Source organism: Oryzias melastigma, linkage group LG17 (genome assembly GCF_002922805.2).
Source record: "Oryzias melastigma strain HK-1 linkage group LG17, ASM292280v2, whole genome shotgun sequence".
Lineage (NCBI taxonomy): Eukaryota > Metazoa > Chordata > Actinopteri > Beloniformes > Adrianichthyidae > Oryzias > Oryzias melastigma.
The window spans coordinates 33,033,186-33,049,574 of record NC_050528.1 but is presented as its reverse complement, the minus strand read 5'-3'; the positions used below and the strand labels follow the sequence as shown (position 1 = coordinate 33,049,574).

Genomic DNA, 16,389 nt, shown 5'->3' with positions numbered 1-16,389 from the left:
GTACTGTGTTCCATTCTACTGACAACGTTGATAGGTAATGACTGTCATACTAGTGATGTTGTTCAGTCAGACGACGAAGTGTATAATCATAACTGTGTAAAATCAATGATATTAGGTTCAAATCTTGTGTTGATCATTTTACTTATAGCTTTGCATGAAGGTTTAAGACATTACTGACTTACTTCATCCATCCGGTGTAGATATCATGCAGGCTTTCTGCTGGTGGTGCCTCAACCTTCACACAGACAAAAGAATTAACAGAGAAATTAACTTTTAGGCCTTGGTCATTGGAATTTTTTTTTTAAAAAAACATTAAAAAGGAGGAATTCTGGGACAGTTACATAAAGAAAAGAAAAGGGTGAGTCAAAAAAATCATTTCCTGAACTGGAGGAATGCTGCCAGTGAGGGCAGAAAAGAGGCCAAAAAACAAGAAGGACACAGGCCGGAGAAGATGTCCTCAAATACATTTGAGTTTGATGCTATTGGTTAACAGTTGGAGTCTGAACTGTTAAACTTTAGGCTGAACTAAGCAAAAATTTAAAAAAGAAAGAAAGAAAGAAAGGATGAAAATAAAGACGTACAGGCCTCATGGGAAGCAGAGCAATTACTTTGCACATGCATGAATAAGCAAAACACATTTTTTTAGAAATGGAAAGAATTTTCTGCCTTGTCAAACTTTGGAATTTGTACTTAGTATCTTGAATTAGTACTAGAACTTTAAAATATATACAAAAAGAAATTTTTAAAAAAAATAATAATTAAACATTTTTTTCATGTATTTCAGAAAATTAAATAAACTTTTAGGCAAAAGCTTCAAATAAACGACATAAACAGGGTGAGTGCAGCAGCAGAGCTGCAGTTTCAAAGGCCCAGAAGCTCCAGTAACATCATGTTCTTTTCCTGCAGGAGGCCTGCAGCAGCAGCAGCAGCAGCAGCAGCATGCATGTATTTAACACAACTCCTTATATAACCTGCATAGACATGCGTTTCTGCACGTGACAAAGAAAGCTTCAAACTTCTTATTCCATCCATTTCGGCAGAATGTCACGAGCAGAACCCAGTCCTCAGATCCACTGCAGACTGGCGGTGTTGGAAGTTCTCACCTGAGGAAGGTGTTTTTCCAGAACCCGAGCCGCTTTGGTGAACCCGTTCACCTTCAGGTGCTGGAAGATCAGGAAGAGCAGAGCCTGGTCCTCCTGCGCGGCCATGTCGACCCGACACAGCGGCGACAAAGTACCAGAACCGAATCTCACACTTCACTCTATGCTAGACATCCAGCGCACACGTGCGGTGACTACTCCCCCCTCGAAAGGCATTATGGGAAATGGAGTTCACGCCTGGGGGGAACGATTACAAAACCACAAAATGTAGAAGCGTCAGTCAAATCTAATTAAAAATGTAGTAATTTAAAATATGTTGTACTTTATTTCTTTACTCAATTTTAGAATAATAATAAAATATTTTATGTTTTTTAGAAAACTGAAAAACACTCCAGTAAAAATTAACAAGTTCTTGTAGATTTTGCTCTCATAATGGAGGACGTAGATGAAAAAAGTATTCAAATAAATCCTTTTCACACGACCTAATTGTTTTTACAGTTAGATAGATAATTTATAAAAATAAATATTGTAGCCTACACATTACTGGTGGAATTGGAGGATGATGATGGTTCTATGACGTCTCTTGGGTAAAAGACTTAAGTCTATGGTAAAAGACTGACTGGTGAGGCCTGGCCGGACTGTTGAATCCTGGGGATCATGTTAACCTTGGCATATCGTTTACCTCAATGACCCCTGACCTGAACCTCATAGAGCACGTCTGGGACCAACTGCAGAGACTGAATTATCGTGTTCCACCTCCAAGTGACCCGCAGGACCGTATGTACTTGTGGAAGAGTGGAACGCCTCAGAACAACATCATGAGTCTAGTGAGGAGCATCAAACGTGACTGTCAACCGGTCATTACAGCAAATGCTGGAAATACCTTATACTGACATGGTCAGTTTTGATTTATTTTGAGCTATTTTTGGAGTATTAAACATCAAACTAATGAAAACTACATTTCTTCTCATTCATCATTAGTAATATCAAAGGAAACTTTTACATATTTCCTGAAAGCACTCCCTAACTTATTGTGAGTAATGTAAATTCTCCCAAAAACATTTTCAAAAGACTGAAGATCATATCAAGTTCAAGTTTGAGACCCCAACAGCATCAATGAAAAGGAATCACATTTTTCCTTTTTTTAAAAAGATAGAATGAATTAATGTAGCTTTAGGAGCTGCAGTCGTGCATCAAGAGTCTGGCTCCATTCTTGCTCCCCTACAGTGAATCAAGCCTGGACAAACCAAAAACCGCCTCCTTGCTGGATTTGTTTGCTGGAAACTTGGCCCAGAGCCTCATCAACCACAGAAGTCAGTTTGAGAAAAATCAAAGAAAAGTTTGCATAAGGATTTTTACTGTGAATTCTGTCTCTCTTTGTCTTCTCTGGTATTTTTAGATTCCCTGTCATACAAATCTGTCCATGTTTTATTAAAAACAGAGGCAGATTAGGGTTAACTGGAAATTTCCTTCAAAATAAAAGCCCAGACTCATTAAAGCAGCTGCAGTGTGTTTAATGCTTGGATTTCCTTCATCTGGTGGTTTCTGTGCGGCGCTTGTGCCGCTCGTGCTTGCGTGTGATCTTTCTTTGCAGGAAACTGCAGCTGCCAGATGATGAATAAAGTCTTTCTCCCCCTTTTCCAGCAGCTGCATGAGTCAGTCATTTCACAAACACGGCTGAGTGGTTTCAAGAGGATTCATTAGCTGTGCATTCCACATGTTTTTCTTTTCCATTTTTCATGTTTATGTCATAATATCCTTTTCTTTTAAAAAATCTTTCTAAATCAGATTTTGTAGTAACATTTGTAGAGTTTTTTTTTAGAATTCATGCAAAATAAAAGACCTCATGAGATAAAAAATAATCAGATTACTCCTAAAGGACTTATTTAGAGTGCAGTAATTTGCTGAACAGAGATAAGTATCTATCTATGGAAAGCTTATTTCAGTCAACAGACAAGAGCAGTTTTAGTGTCAGGTTACAGTGACAAACCAGCAGCTCTTGTAGTTCAAACTTTTAAGCTAAACGCAAAAAACACTTTTAAAGGTTTTTTTTTAAATTTGCTTTCTTTGTATAATCTGTCACGTTGAGCACTGGCAGACAAGGACAGCAAACTTTTAATCTCTTTTTTTTAGCAATGAAAAAAAAAGTTTTGCTTTCATCTAGTAGTTAAATTAAGGTCATTTTGGAGCCAAAATGGTTTGATACTTATCTATATCATCGGTCGTTAGAGAGTTTAAATTGAATCCTTTCCTAATGTCTCTTTTTATCAGAGCAACAATATGTTTGGGGGTAATTCTGACCCAAATCCTGCCGTATATTTTTCCAAAATAGCCTCAAACCATATCCGTCACTGATCACCTCTATGGGGATCTTTGTCTTTATCGATCTTGACTCAAAGACGACCATTTGATTGATTTTTATGAGTGTAACCTTCATGTAAGCACTTTGAATATTTGAATAACAAACTTTTAAATAAAAGGAACTATTTATACATCAATATTTAAACATTCATAGAGGTCTATTTTTTTTTTGCTTGTTTAATGGAGTTGAAAAATTGTTACAAGATATCTCTTTTGTTCAGGGTCAAATTGACCTCCTGACTCAGTCTAAAAAAAGAATACTATAGAATTATATTCCAGGATGATTTTTCAAAAATAATTACACAATTTACACATTTAAAAAAAAAACCTTTATCATAATGCTTTTTTGACTAATATGACAGGGCTCTAAAACCCTTGTTTCCAGCTTCGCTTTATATATATATATATATATATATATATATATATATATATAATTCATTCATTGTTCTTTATTTAGAATTTACATTTTCACAAACTTAGTGGAAACAATGATACATTGTTGTCTTTTAAGCTTAATAACTAGTGAAAACAGGAGTGGAAAAATGCCTACGTATGGATTCAGAACATAGACTGTATATAAAATAATTACATAATAATATTTTCACAGTCTATGATTCAGAAAGAGAAAGAGCTGTTGAGGAATGTGTTTTATTGTGAAGGGTCAGGGCGGAAGTGCGCACGCGCGCTCCTCGCCTCCGCGTCTCCTCTGCTTCTCTTCATCCGCAGCTTGAAGGCGTTCAGGCGGAGGTAGGGAGCACCGGAGGGAGCGGGAGGACATGCGGCCGCTCCGACGAACTTTGCTGCAGACAAACTTGATCCCGGAGGCGGAGAGAGACATGGACTAACCGAGGAAGAGGAAGAGCGGGGAAGGTGGAGGAGAGCCATTCACTTCTATTGATTTGTCTGCTTCTTTTACGGGACAATAGTTGATGTGGGGACTGGATGCACGCAGACAAGAGCTGGGTTATTGATCACTTTATTTAATGTCATAATGAAGGTCAGAATGAGATCAGCTGCTTTGATCAAACTTTTTCTTTATTGCTGCTTTTGTTTTTAGACTTTAAACATCTTTATTTCCTCTAACTCCAAAAGCTCCAGGATCAGTGCTTATTAGTAATGGAGTGATTTAAATGTTAATAATAATGTGATTTAAACTAAATCAGTTGAGTCTGAATGGTGAAATGAATCAGAGGTCTGCAGGAGGATGACCTCTCACTGATGGAGCCACTCATCCCATCATCAGAACCAGCTTTTTTTAGGTGGAGGTGATCCGAACACATCTCAGGTTTTCCCTGAGGAGCAGTAGAAGGTTTGGATCTGCTTTCCCATCAGCCCTTTAACCCTTCCACTCTCTTTGGGGTCCAGATGACTCCAACCACATATTGATGTGTGATTCCTTCCATGACAAATGTGGGCAAAGGTGGACAGGATTTAATGTCTGCCATGAACATTAGTGAAACTCAAAAATCAATGATAAAAAAAGTTCAGTGCACTGACTTGTGGGGTCCAGATGACCCCACTTTTAATGTAAATAAGCTAAGGAGAGTGGAAGGGCACTTCCAGATGAGGAACAGATAAATAAAAATGAAAATCAGATGCTTTTAGGACAACAGAACCAAGAAAATCTGTGAATGATTTGGTTGAGTTTAATTTTTTCCCACTGGTTTAAACTGCCCTTGATAGTTATGACACTCCTGTAAGTGTAAGGGGAATGAGCGTGCTCCTCCTCCAGAGTAACATTCTCATGGCCTCCTCTAAGTGCTCTGTCGAATGCAGTTTCATCTCTCCCTCCACCAGCTGGATGTGCTGCAGATCACAGCTCCAGCCAACTTGGCACATCTGTTTCAGATGTGGTTTTTGGGATGCACAGTCCGTCCTGTAGGGACGCCTGGCCTGTGTGAAACTTTTCAAACTTTCTTGTTTTCTTGCCTCTTCCTGCAGAAGTTGAGCTGTCGCGATGCCGACTGCAGCTCTGACAGCTCTCCTGCTGCTCAGCCTGGACGTCCTGTCGGCTCACCGCTCCACAGCGGGCCTTAAGAGGCAGCAGAATGACACCGACCTTCCCCGAGACGAGAAGAAGAATCCTCCGCACATCATATTCATCCTCATCGATGATCAGGTGCGTTCAAAGACCTTTGTCTCACTCTGATAAACCAGGTTAAAGCACATCCAGGAGGCAGTGGGATTTTACAGACCAGAATCTCCAACAGGGCTTCAATGACATCGGCTACCACAACCCCACCATCAAGACCCCAACGCTGGACAAACTGGCGGCGGAGGGAGTGAAACTGGAAAACTATTACGTTCAGCCGATCTGCACGCCGTCCCGCAGCCAGCTCCTCACCGGGAGGTACCGATCATTGATGTGTTTACATCAGATCTGTTTTTCTAGGAAACATCTCTGCAATCCTTCATCTTAGTCCAAATGTGTATAATTGTTCTCTAAAACACTGCAGAGTACAAATGTACACATTTTTATGCTCCATGTTCAGATTAGTTTGCTGTTTCTTATAAAAAAGTTGGATCTTGCCATCAGTTTCCAAACAAGGAAACTGTATTTAAGTTGTAGTGGCCAGCAGGGGGCGACTACAGTAGCTGCATAAATAAGCTAGCTTTTTATCCATCTAATGACCCACTCCAATGAAAATCATGTTTCTAACATGTTTTCTCTGCATTTTTCCTCAGATTGAAGGGCATGTTTAAGATTAAATCTGTGTTTCTGAGTAGTTCTTTATTCAAATCATGTTGGATCTGGATCAGATGAAAACCAGTGGTTTGAAAAAGTTTGGGTTTGTGATGCAGCAACTGTGCTCCACTTCTGATGCATCCACTTGCAGACAAATAATCCAATGATGTTTTTGTTTCCTTGTCTGAGCTGGTATCTGGCTCATAACTGTCGTCTACATAACTCAGATATTGCTCACAATTTTTTTTTTGTTTTTTTACTACGCTGATATTAGCTTGGGCTTGTGAGACGCTATAAGCTAGCAGAAGAGAGTGTAAACAAAAAAATCTTTATACTACTTGTCCACCAACCAGAATACAATTTCTAATTAGCTCTTAATAAACAACACAGCATTTTGGATTTAGGCTAAAACTGCCTGATCATATTTTGCAATAGAAAAAAAATACTTTGGAGTGTGACTTTAATACCAGAGCTGTCCCCGGCAACAGGAAATAACATACGCCCTTTGAATTCCAATAACTTTTAATCCGTTTGTCCAATTATTGTTATTCCAACAGATTTTGAAAGCAGAGAAAACCCACTCTGCGCTGATATGCAACAAAGCTACTCTGTCTCAGCTTTCGTAATTTGTCAGAATTACGTTAACTTTGCAAACAGACGAAGAGTTACTGGACTTGAAAGAGCTTTTACTCCCGAGTTTCAGCGTTAAAGGGTTAAGAAGCTCCTTTTTCTGTGGCCTCCAGGAGTCTTTACGTAGTGATTTTGTAGTTTTTCAGTCCATTAGGTTGTTGGATTTAGTGACTTGTGGCTAAAACTTGGAACTGCAGCCACCTGTTCCGGGATTGTGTGAGATCCTCGCTCTAGATTTGGCCTTTCAATTTTCCTTATGATCTGCTATGAAAATAAACATGGACTCATTTTATGTAAACACTTTTTGATGTTTTGTTTGTGTGGAATAACGAGTCGAGCTAACTTTATTTGCACTTCACTTCCTTGAGGTATCAGATCCACACAGGACTGCAGCACTCCATCATCAGGTCCAGGCAGCCGAGCTGTTTGCCCAGACACATGGACACTCTGCCTGAAACTCTGCGCCGGGCCGGGTACAGCACACATATGGTTGGAAAATGGCACCTGGGCTTCTACAGGTGAGGAGGAGCCTCTGCATGCCTTCTCACATGAGGCATGGTGGGCGGGACTTTAGCAGGAATCTTGGATAACATTCCCATCAAAGTTGAAAGGTTTTATGTAAAATCTTTCACGTAGAAAATCCTGTCTGCCGACCAGAAAAGGCTTTGACACGTTCTTTGGTTCCTTAACAGGAAGTGTGGATTATTACAGGTAAGTGATCGATCCATAACTGATGTTACCACTGGACAAGAAGTTTAGACCCTGCTGGATGTGCTCTTCCTGTCTGTTTTAGTTATGGGTCTTGCGATGGCCAAGATTTGTGTGGGTACGATCTCCATGACAACGAGGGCGTGGCCTGGGGCCATGAAGGGAAGTACTCCACCACATTGTTCACACAAAGAGCCCGCAAGATCCTGAAGAACCACGACCCTGCGGACAAGCCGCTCTTCCTGCTACTCTCCCTCCAGGTACGTCTCGCATCAGCAGATCGTCAGCGGACAAAATTTGACAGGCAAACCGTATAAATGATGTTTCTCCATGATCTCCCTCAGGCGGTCCACGGCCCTCTCCAGCCTCCCAAGCCCTACGTCTACCTGTACCGGGACATGGCTAGTGTTGCCAGGAGGAATTTCGCTGCCATGGTGTCCACTGTGGACGACGCGGTGCGAAACCTCGTCTATGCCCTCAGAAAGTATGGCTACTACAAAAACAGCGTCATCATCTACTCCACAGACAATGGAGCACAACCGTTTGTGGGCGGGAGCAATTGGCCGCTACGAGGTCGCAAGGTATGGAGGACTTGTTTAAATTTCTGCATTTATTCTGTCCCTCAGCAGTCCTGGACGCCACGACCAGATTGATTTTACAATTCTTCTTTCTTCTGCACCTTTGGGCAAAACATTTGTAGCCGCCAAACTTTTGCATGCATTTTAGGTGCACCTAACAACACATTCTCATCCCCAAGTCGTCACATAATGACATCCAGTTAAGCACCCCTTCGTGTCAAAAAGGGACTCTTTGGGTGTCCCCAACTCGTCGTTTTTTGACGTGCTGGCACTTTGTAAAATCAAGGGTCCGCAACCCTTGAGACGCAGTATTGGATGCGGCACCACAACTCTACCCTAATCCGGGCCTGGACGTGGTACCAGATGCAGTAATGACGCAGACTAGACCTCGGGATGCGTTCACTACTGGTACCCAAACCCAGTACCCCAACCCTAACCTGACACCGGACAGGGTACCAGGTGTTGTACCTGTACCAGACCTGAACTGGTACCAGGCACAAACCCGGCCCAGATGCAAACCGGTTAGGGTACTGATACTAGGTTATGGTACCAGTGTGCTCCGCGTCCTTGTACAGGACCAGTTGCAGTTTGTGGCCTGGAGGCTGGGGGACGCCTCATCGTTGACACATAGGAGTCCTTAACCAATCATCAACAGTTGGCAGTGAAAGACCCCCCCCCCCCAGTCATAAGAAATTATTTCTCCCTTTTTTTGGTAAAAACAGGATTCTGAACAAACAATACCGATCAGCACCCAGAGGTCCGGTTAGAGTCTGGGCTTGTCCTGTTCCTTTGATTCATCGCTGGTTCGACTGAAGACGAGGATGGAGTTTGGCCAACGCCGATTTTTATAGCCGAGCGATGATCTGCAGTAAATCTGGATTAAAAAGAACAAAAGGGGAAAAAAAATCCAGATTTTGGAAAGGCTTTGTCAGAATCTAAACCTTAGTCTTATCCAAACGACTGAAGCTGAACATTAAAAAAACCTTTAAAATCCACACTAATAACCACATCTCTAGTACATAATACAGATTTTTGGATAACAATAGGTGGAAATCTATAAATAAAAAGATGTTGGAGAGTATTTCTTCAGTATTAGAGCTAGAAATTCAGAAAATATTCCAGAAACAAGTTTACAATTTGAATCAAACTCAGAAGCAGCAGAAGTAAATATGGATTTATTTTCGCAAAGTTTGGCTCCAAAAACTTATAGTATTTGGTCACAGAAACAGTTTTCACTTTTCTGAATTGAACAAATATGGAAGTTTATCACTAAACTTAAAATGTTTGAATTTAAAGATAAAATATAAGAATTTTTTTTTTTTTCATGGATTTGATGAATCAGTGCTGCAAGGATCCCCTGACTCCATTTGTTGGGTTTAGTTGGTGACCGGATTTTTGACCCTTTTCAAGACATTATCTTCCATTATCCCCTCATACGTACGGTAATAATGTTTGTTTGGAAGCTGACATCCAAGGAAATCCTTTAGGGGTTTAGCTATGACATTCCACCAAAAGCATATTTGATGACCCGAACGGTGTTTTAGATTTTCACTGGTGAAGACAGACGGGTCAGTTTGATCAGAGGGATGTTTCTATGCTCCGCCCAGCTCAGATGATGCTCAGATGGAATGTGAACCAGAGAAGATGTCAGATGTTTGGAGCATACCAGCTGAAAAGCAGCTGTTGGAGAGGGGGATCACTTTTGTTGAGAAAACAGAACGAAGGATCGACCTTCACTTAAACACACAACATCTGTCTGCTCTTACACTGTCAGCAGGGATTCCTGTGAGTTTTGCTCCGTTTGCTTTTCATCCAAACTGCCGTTCAGTCCTCATCCTCCTTATGAGAACCGTTTGGAGATATTTACAGCAGCGATCCTGAGGGGACATTGCTGATGAACTGCAGAGATGCTGGGGAGAGAATTTGGATTTCTTGAGTCTTTTCTTCAAGTTCCTGTTCTGTACCTGCTGTGCGAATGAGGCTTCCATCTCTGCTCCAAGGGAACGTACTGGGAGGGTGGCGTCCGCGGAGTGGCGTTTGTGCACAGCCCGCTATTGAAGCGCCGGAGGCGGGTCTCCACCGCTCTGCTCCACATCACCGACTGGTTTCCAACTCTGGTGGGACTGGCGGAAGGAAACACAAGCCAGGTTGGTTCTCTGCTAAGACAATGTGTTCAGTGACTTTAATTTCCCACTCTGATCTTTTCATTTATTTTAAAATCGTTCCCAGTGATCTTTTAATTATGATGTTTCTAGCCAAAATCCAAAAACTTGTGTTGTTTGCTAGGACAAAGTTTCAGCAGAGCAGCAGGAGTTCTGTAGAAATTTACCTCTATGTTGTGAAGTTAGCCCGCCCCCACTTCCAGTCACCCATTTATTTGCGCTCTCCCACTAGCTTACAGCCCCTCACATCCCCAACCTCACATTAGCGGTGCAGCAATAGAGCCGTAGCAGCCGTACAGTTTAGACCAGATTCCAGGTCAGATGAGGAAGACGTTCATGGATCTATTAGTCTGCAAGTGGATGATCAGAATGGAGCGGAGCCCCGAGCTTATGACCCTCCAGTTGGGCTGGGTGATAAAACGATAACAACATATATCGTGATGGAACTTTTATTTTGAAGAGTCCAGCACCACTGCTGTCACTTCTGCTAACCGTCTCTGTGTATCATTTGTGTAGCCTTGATGCGTTCACGGACCACTGTAAAGTCAGACAACATTTTCACTCACTGGACTTGAAGATGTGGAGGATAAATATAACACAAATATTTCCTAGGACATTCATAAAGAACATTTTTTTAATTTAGTTTCAAAGAATTAAATCCTCTTTGTATTAGCTGTGTCAGGTTTTACAGAGAAACTTGAGAACTTTTGTGTTAATTTTCAGTTTTGTTTATTTATACACACAATATATATACATACAGTATGTATATATATATGTATATATAGATATAAATATATATATATATAGATATAAATATATCTATATATATATATAAATATAAATACAGTATATATATGCCTTTTCTCAGTTATCTGGAAAAGCAGTTGCATGATTTTTCAGTGAATCCTTTTATGTTGAAAGTATGACAGGGAATAAATATTTAGATCTAAACAACCAGCTGATGATTACATATTTATTTTTTGACTCGCAGAGCGTTCAAATTTTACAGATAGTCTTTTGTTTTTTATTGTGATATATATTTTTATCGCCCGATATGAAAAAAAAAACCATACCATGATATGAAAAATTCCATATCGTCCATCTCTACCCTCCAGAGTCACAAATACAATCTTTTTCAAAATGCATTTCTTTTTATCTGCTCCTGATTCACAACGATTTGAAGAAAGAAAACTCAGATATACAATTTTTAGCTTAATTTTCTTTATATTTGTCCTCCGGCCATCATGAGAAAAATGCACCATGTTCCACAGAGTGGGTCTTTAAAGATCCTCATTTTAATCACATTCCTGCTCTAACAGAGTCCAGATTTTATCAGTATGCACCTTTTAAAAGCAGTTTTAAACTGTGGACTTACCGGCGCCGACTGCTTTACTTCAGACATAAAGGAGTATGGAAATCAGTGGCGCTCTAATAGCACTTCCCAGAAACGTCCAAAGCAGTTTACTGCAGGAAGTTTCTCATCTTGTTCCTGTGAGGCAGATGCAGCTGCGTTTTCCTGGCAGCCCTGAAGCGTTTCACACACAGGAGGATCTGTTGCTGCCCCACACTTGACTTTCCTCTTTTTTCTGTGTGCCAGAGTCGGGGGCTGGACGGCTTCGATGTTTGGCCCGCCATCAGCGAGGGGAAGGAGTCGCCCCGCAAGGAGATCCTGCACAACATCGACCCTCTTCACAAACCCCCCGCCGAGCCCAGCGGCTGTGACCACGGCGAAGCCGAGACGGCTGCAGGTACAGAGAGCGAAAAGACTGCAGTCTGCCAAAACTCCAAGGTTTTAGTCCCTCTAACACCTGCAGTGTGGATGTCAGGGAAGAAAAGATGGCAGGCATGAAAAAGCACTACATTAAAAAAGCTGAAATTTTGGTTAAAAACCAGTAAAACAAGATCATTTTGTTAATTTCTTATCTTGCATGGAAGATCAGATCCCCTACTTACCTTAAAGCATGTCAAAGTCAAGGCCCGGGGGCCGGATCCGGCCCTCATAATGATATCCGGCCCTCCAGATCATTTTATTTTATTGTTATTAATGACCCGATGTTATCTTGTGCTTATTTTTAACATGTATGATTTTGACAAAATATATTTTTACAGAGATTAAAATATTGAAAGTTATTTCATGTTTAAATTGATTTATTCTGGAGTAATATTCCTGCCTTTTTATTATTCATAGTAATGTTAAAAAGTTACGGTTTTAAAGTTTTAAAATTCTTTTTTTAGAGTGTTCAACAGATGTTTATCCTGTTCACCCCGTGACCTAAGATGTGTTTAGGATTTTGGTGTGATTGAGTTTGACACCCCTGACTTAAAACATGTATTTATTTTATTATTTTTTATAAAAAACAGTTACATTAAATGAAATTCCTGCTTTTCTTTGACCTGCTAGCTCCCAAGGCCAGAAGACCAAAGATTAAGAAGCCCAAGAAGAGAGTTCTGAAGCTGCAACAGAATCAAAGATCTGTTTTTAGAGTAAAAAACTTCAAGAAAAAGAAGGTTCTGAAGCAGAAACCAAATAAAAAATCTGCACCTGAGTTAAAAACCACAAAGAAACCTAAAAAAATTGCTGCTAACCCTAAAACTAAGTCTCAGAAATCCAATCCTGGTCTCAAACTTCAGGCCAAAGCTCAGAAACCAAAGCGCCGGTCTTACTCAGAACCACAGTCCAGTGGGAGTCCTTCTGAGTCAAAACTGTCCAGCTCTAAGCCTCACCTTTGGCGACCTCTGAAGACCAATTCCAAGCGGACGACGACCCAGGAGCAGAACCTGTCCCTGTCAGAACCTGCAAGATCTAGGACTCACCTCAAACAGGCACTGGGCTCTCGTCAGCCTTTAGGGTACCAGAACATGTCCCTGACGGGAACACCGAAGCCCAAATCCCGTCTAGCTTCACATGTGTCTGCCGTGTGGGACACGTCCGTCCAAGCAGCCATCAGAGTCGGAGACTGGAAGTTGCTGACAGGAGATCCAGGACACGGAGACTGGATTCCAGTCCAGGTACCGCAGCGCACCGTGAAGGGCCCGCTTGTTGTTCCCATAATGACCTCAAACTGATCTGCAGATGCTGTCCGCCCCTGTGGGCCCCTGGTGGAACCTGGAGCGCACCATGGTGCCCCGCTACAAGCAGTCCGTCCACAAAGACGTCTGGCTCTTCAACATCACCGCCGACCCGTACGAGCGGCGGGACCTGTCGCAGCAGAGGCCCGATGTGGTGCTGCAGCTGCTGGGCCGCCTCGCCTTCTACAACCGGACCGCCGTCCCCGTCTACTTCCCCCCGGACGACCCCCGAGCCGACCCCGACCGCCACCAGGGAGCCTGGGTTCCCTGGGTGGACGAAGACGACGACAAGAGGGGCAGACACAAAGGAGTGTACAAGAAAGAAAGGAGCGTGAAGAAGCTGTGCAAGCTGGAGTCCTTCTTCCTGAAGCTGAACACGGGGATGATGTCCAACCGCATCTGAGGACGCTTTTCATTTACGTCTGATGCTGTTTTATAAGACACGAGGATTCAAGCAGCTTTAAGGAGGAAAAGTTTCACGATCAACATAATTCCTTCAGAATCTGCTGGAATTACGTTGATCGTGTTAACGTTCGAACAGTTATAGTATGTTGAATCTATTTTCAAAGTGGTCTTTAATTCTAATTACGCCAAAATCAATCGTTTTTTAGGACATAGTTTCTGCAGAGCTGTTGCTGTAGCTCATGGGTGTCAAACATACGGCCCGCGGGCCACATCCAGCCCTCCAGATGGTTTAATCCGGCACAGTCATGACGAGAAAAAAATATAAGGATGTTGGCAATAAAATGGAAGTTTCTAGTCTGTTCCTGTGGCAAATTATGGTTCTTCAAAGAAATGACCGCAATGCGCAATTCCGCCACTAGGGGGAGCAAAGGGGAAAAATACCAGCATAACAAGAGATCAAGAAATAAACAGCATTTTCTTGAAGGGCGTGTCACATCTGGGTGATGCAATTAGGTTAGCGAGAGTCTAGCCGTTTACACTAGCCGTTTACAGCCCCTCACACCTCCAACTTAACGTTATTGGAGCAAGAAAAATGGCGAGCAATATTGCAGCTGTCTCACCATATTGTTCACACTGGACTACCTGTCACTTCCTGATACTAGCATGTCCGCCACCTACAGTTGGAGGAGGCCTGGTGTGAAATGTCAGAGCGGTGCAAATGTGGTGAATTAAGGCCAAATCTGAATTCTTCCCCTACTCTTACATTTAGCCCTTCAGAGTCATGGAAAAAAGTGACTTCAAACTCAGAGTCACTCCCACTCAATGACATCATCAATAGTCGCCCACGTTAGCGATGAGCTGCTAGCGCTCAGAATATAAATAACAGTTCTGTCCGAATCCCCCCCCAAACCCCTAACTACTAAAAAACTATATAATGCGGGACTATATAGTGCACTGGATTTTAAAGATAATTCGGACACGATGCTCACTACTTTTTTTCGTTTTTCTAAACGCCGGATATGACGCCACTGATTTCACAAAGGGAAAATCGGATAAATACGAACATTTCACAATGTTTCTGATGGTGAAAATGTGGATGGTTTATTCAAATATTGCATACAAACAGGTTTTTTGTTTGAAATTGTTCAACCGCAGTGCATTGTGGTCTATATCCGTTAATCCAGTGAGCATCGATGTAAGCTAATTTTTTTCTAGTGCACTTGATTTGAAATTAGTACATTCAGACAGCACTAGAAAATAGTGAACGCTCTATATAGTGATTAGGGGGGAATTCGGACACAACCAACATTGTTTTGATGACTTTAAAAAGGTCATGCTAAAACAAAAAGTCATTGCTTAAATTTACATTTTAACTTCTATGGTTTAGAGCACATCCACGTGAAGAAATGCGTTTCTCCTCCGCGGAACAGCGCAATGCGGAACACCCTCACCGAGTATCCCTCCGCAGTGAGGGTTAGCACCTTAAAAAACCATTTCGAACACCCCTCCCCCTTAAAATGCTCCTAGAATGCGAAGCGTAGGGATTAATCGTAGGGGGAGGGGAATGATTCAGATTTGGTGTTGGTCCAAGCTTTTTCTTTCACAGCTCTATTCCAATATATGAAAGACTTGGTGTCATGGAATTCCAGCTGGTTGCTGGTTACAAACCACAAATATTAATTTGTCCTCCATGATATATTTTGATACTTAGGTGAATTTGAAAAAGACGCCATCTGTACGTCACTACCAAATCCAAGTCTCTGATGCTCAAAGTTTGACTTGGCTTAACTTTCAATCAAAAAAATCAGTGACCACATGTTTTATACAGTGTATATAGAGTCTTAAAATTGTCGTAAAAACCTGTCTAGTGACCATAGACAGTACATCGAGAGAACTCGCGTTCCAAACAGGAAGTCCCTGCTGGTCACAGAAAGCCAAAATCCCATAGATTTCTTTTGAGAAATAAACAGCTATTACTCAGTCATTCTGTTTTCAGAAGAAGCATTCTTCCTCTGGTGTCTCTTTTTAACATCTTCTCACTAAACCTCTTTTTTATGATACATTTTCTTCATCGATAGGTATTAAAGTTATAAACTAGCCAATCAGATGTCTCAATAAAAGCATGTGGTGCCCGCTGGTCCCCACCTCAAATGTTCAGAGCGTTTGATTGGCAGATTATCCGACCAATCGCTGCTTGCTAACGTCGTTTGCTCCCAAAATGGTAAAATCGGGTAATATCCGTACCGTGAAAAAAGGGCGATTGACTTCTTCTTGTTTGAACCCGAGGTGACAGCCTCATTTTGTCCATCTCTATTCATGACTCATGAGTGCATGCATAGACTTCTCATTGGCAGTGGTTGCTTGAAGAGGCGTTGGCGAGGGTGGAGTAGCTTCAGAATGGAGGGTAGCCAGAAGTTTGTGGCCCACCCAGTTTATTTTCTACATCACAAATAAGCTATTATTCAAACATAATTTTTGTCATCTGCTCTTGATTCAATTTGAATTCTGAAATACTATTTTGATCTTAATTTTCTCTATTTATGTCCTCCATGATAAGAAAAACGAATGTGTTAAAAACAGCATTTATATCAGAGTGGGTCTTTAAACAGCTGCTGCTTCATGAATATTGGGTCTCTGAGTGTCCGTCCTGCAGGTGTTTGGGTGTGTTTGAACATCCAGACTCACGGAGA

At 41.6% G+C, this 16,389-nt stretch overlaps 2 protein-coding genes across 4 annotated transcripts in view; one reads left to right on the top strand and one right to left on the bottom strand.

Moving 5' to 3' along the window:
• LOC112151156 (glutamic acid-rich protein) overlaps positions 1 to 1,321 on the bottom strand; it is a 21,450-nt gene extending 20,129 nt beyond the window's left edge. For both annotated transcript variants that reach the window (XM_024279867.2, XM_036216239.1), the window contains exons 1-2: positions 1,104 to 1,321; positions 183 to 235 (exon numbers count right to left, since the gene is read on the bottom strand). In XM_024279867.2, coding sequence (XP_024135635.1) covers positions 183 to 235; positions 1,104 to 1,208 — 158 coding nt within the window. In that variant the 5' untranslated portion in view covers positions 1,209 to 1,321. The remainder of the gene's footprint in view (positions 1 to 182; positions 236 to 1,103) is intronic.
• Positions 1,322 to 4,125: 2,804 nt separating this feature from the next.
• Positions 4,126 to 14,717, top strand: LOC112151146 (arylsulfatase I). 2 transcript variants are annotated; one of them, XM_024279845.2, is made up of 11 exons: positions 4,126 to 4,331; positions 5,403 to 5,580; positions 5,672 to 5,811; positions 7,146 to 7,295; positions 7,414 to 7,488; positions 7,571 to 7,745; positions 7,830 to 8,066; positions 10,064 to 10,210; positions 11,823 to 11,973; positions 12,627 to 13,234; positions 13,299 to 14,717. In XM_024279845.2, exons 2-11 carry the CDS (start codon positions 5,419 to 5,421, stop codon positions 13,695 to 13,697), a joined length of 2,244 nt encoding a protein of 747 aa, XP_024135613.1. In that variant the 5' UTR covers positions 4,126 to 4,331; positions 5,403 to 5,418; the 3' UTR covers positions 13,698 to 14,717. The 2 variants fall into 2 exon arrangements, with proteins under 2 accessions (XP_024135613.1, XP_024135622.1); XM_024279854.2 differs by lacking the exon at positions 4,126 to 4,331 and adding an exon at positions 4,336 to 4,458.
• The last annotated feature ends 1,672 nt before the right edge of the window (positions 14,718 to 16,389 follow it).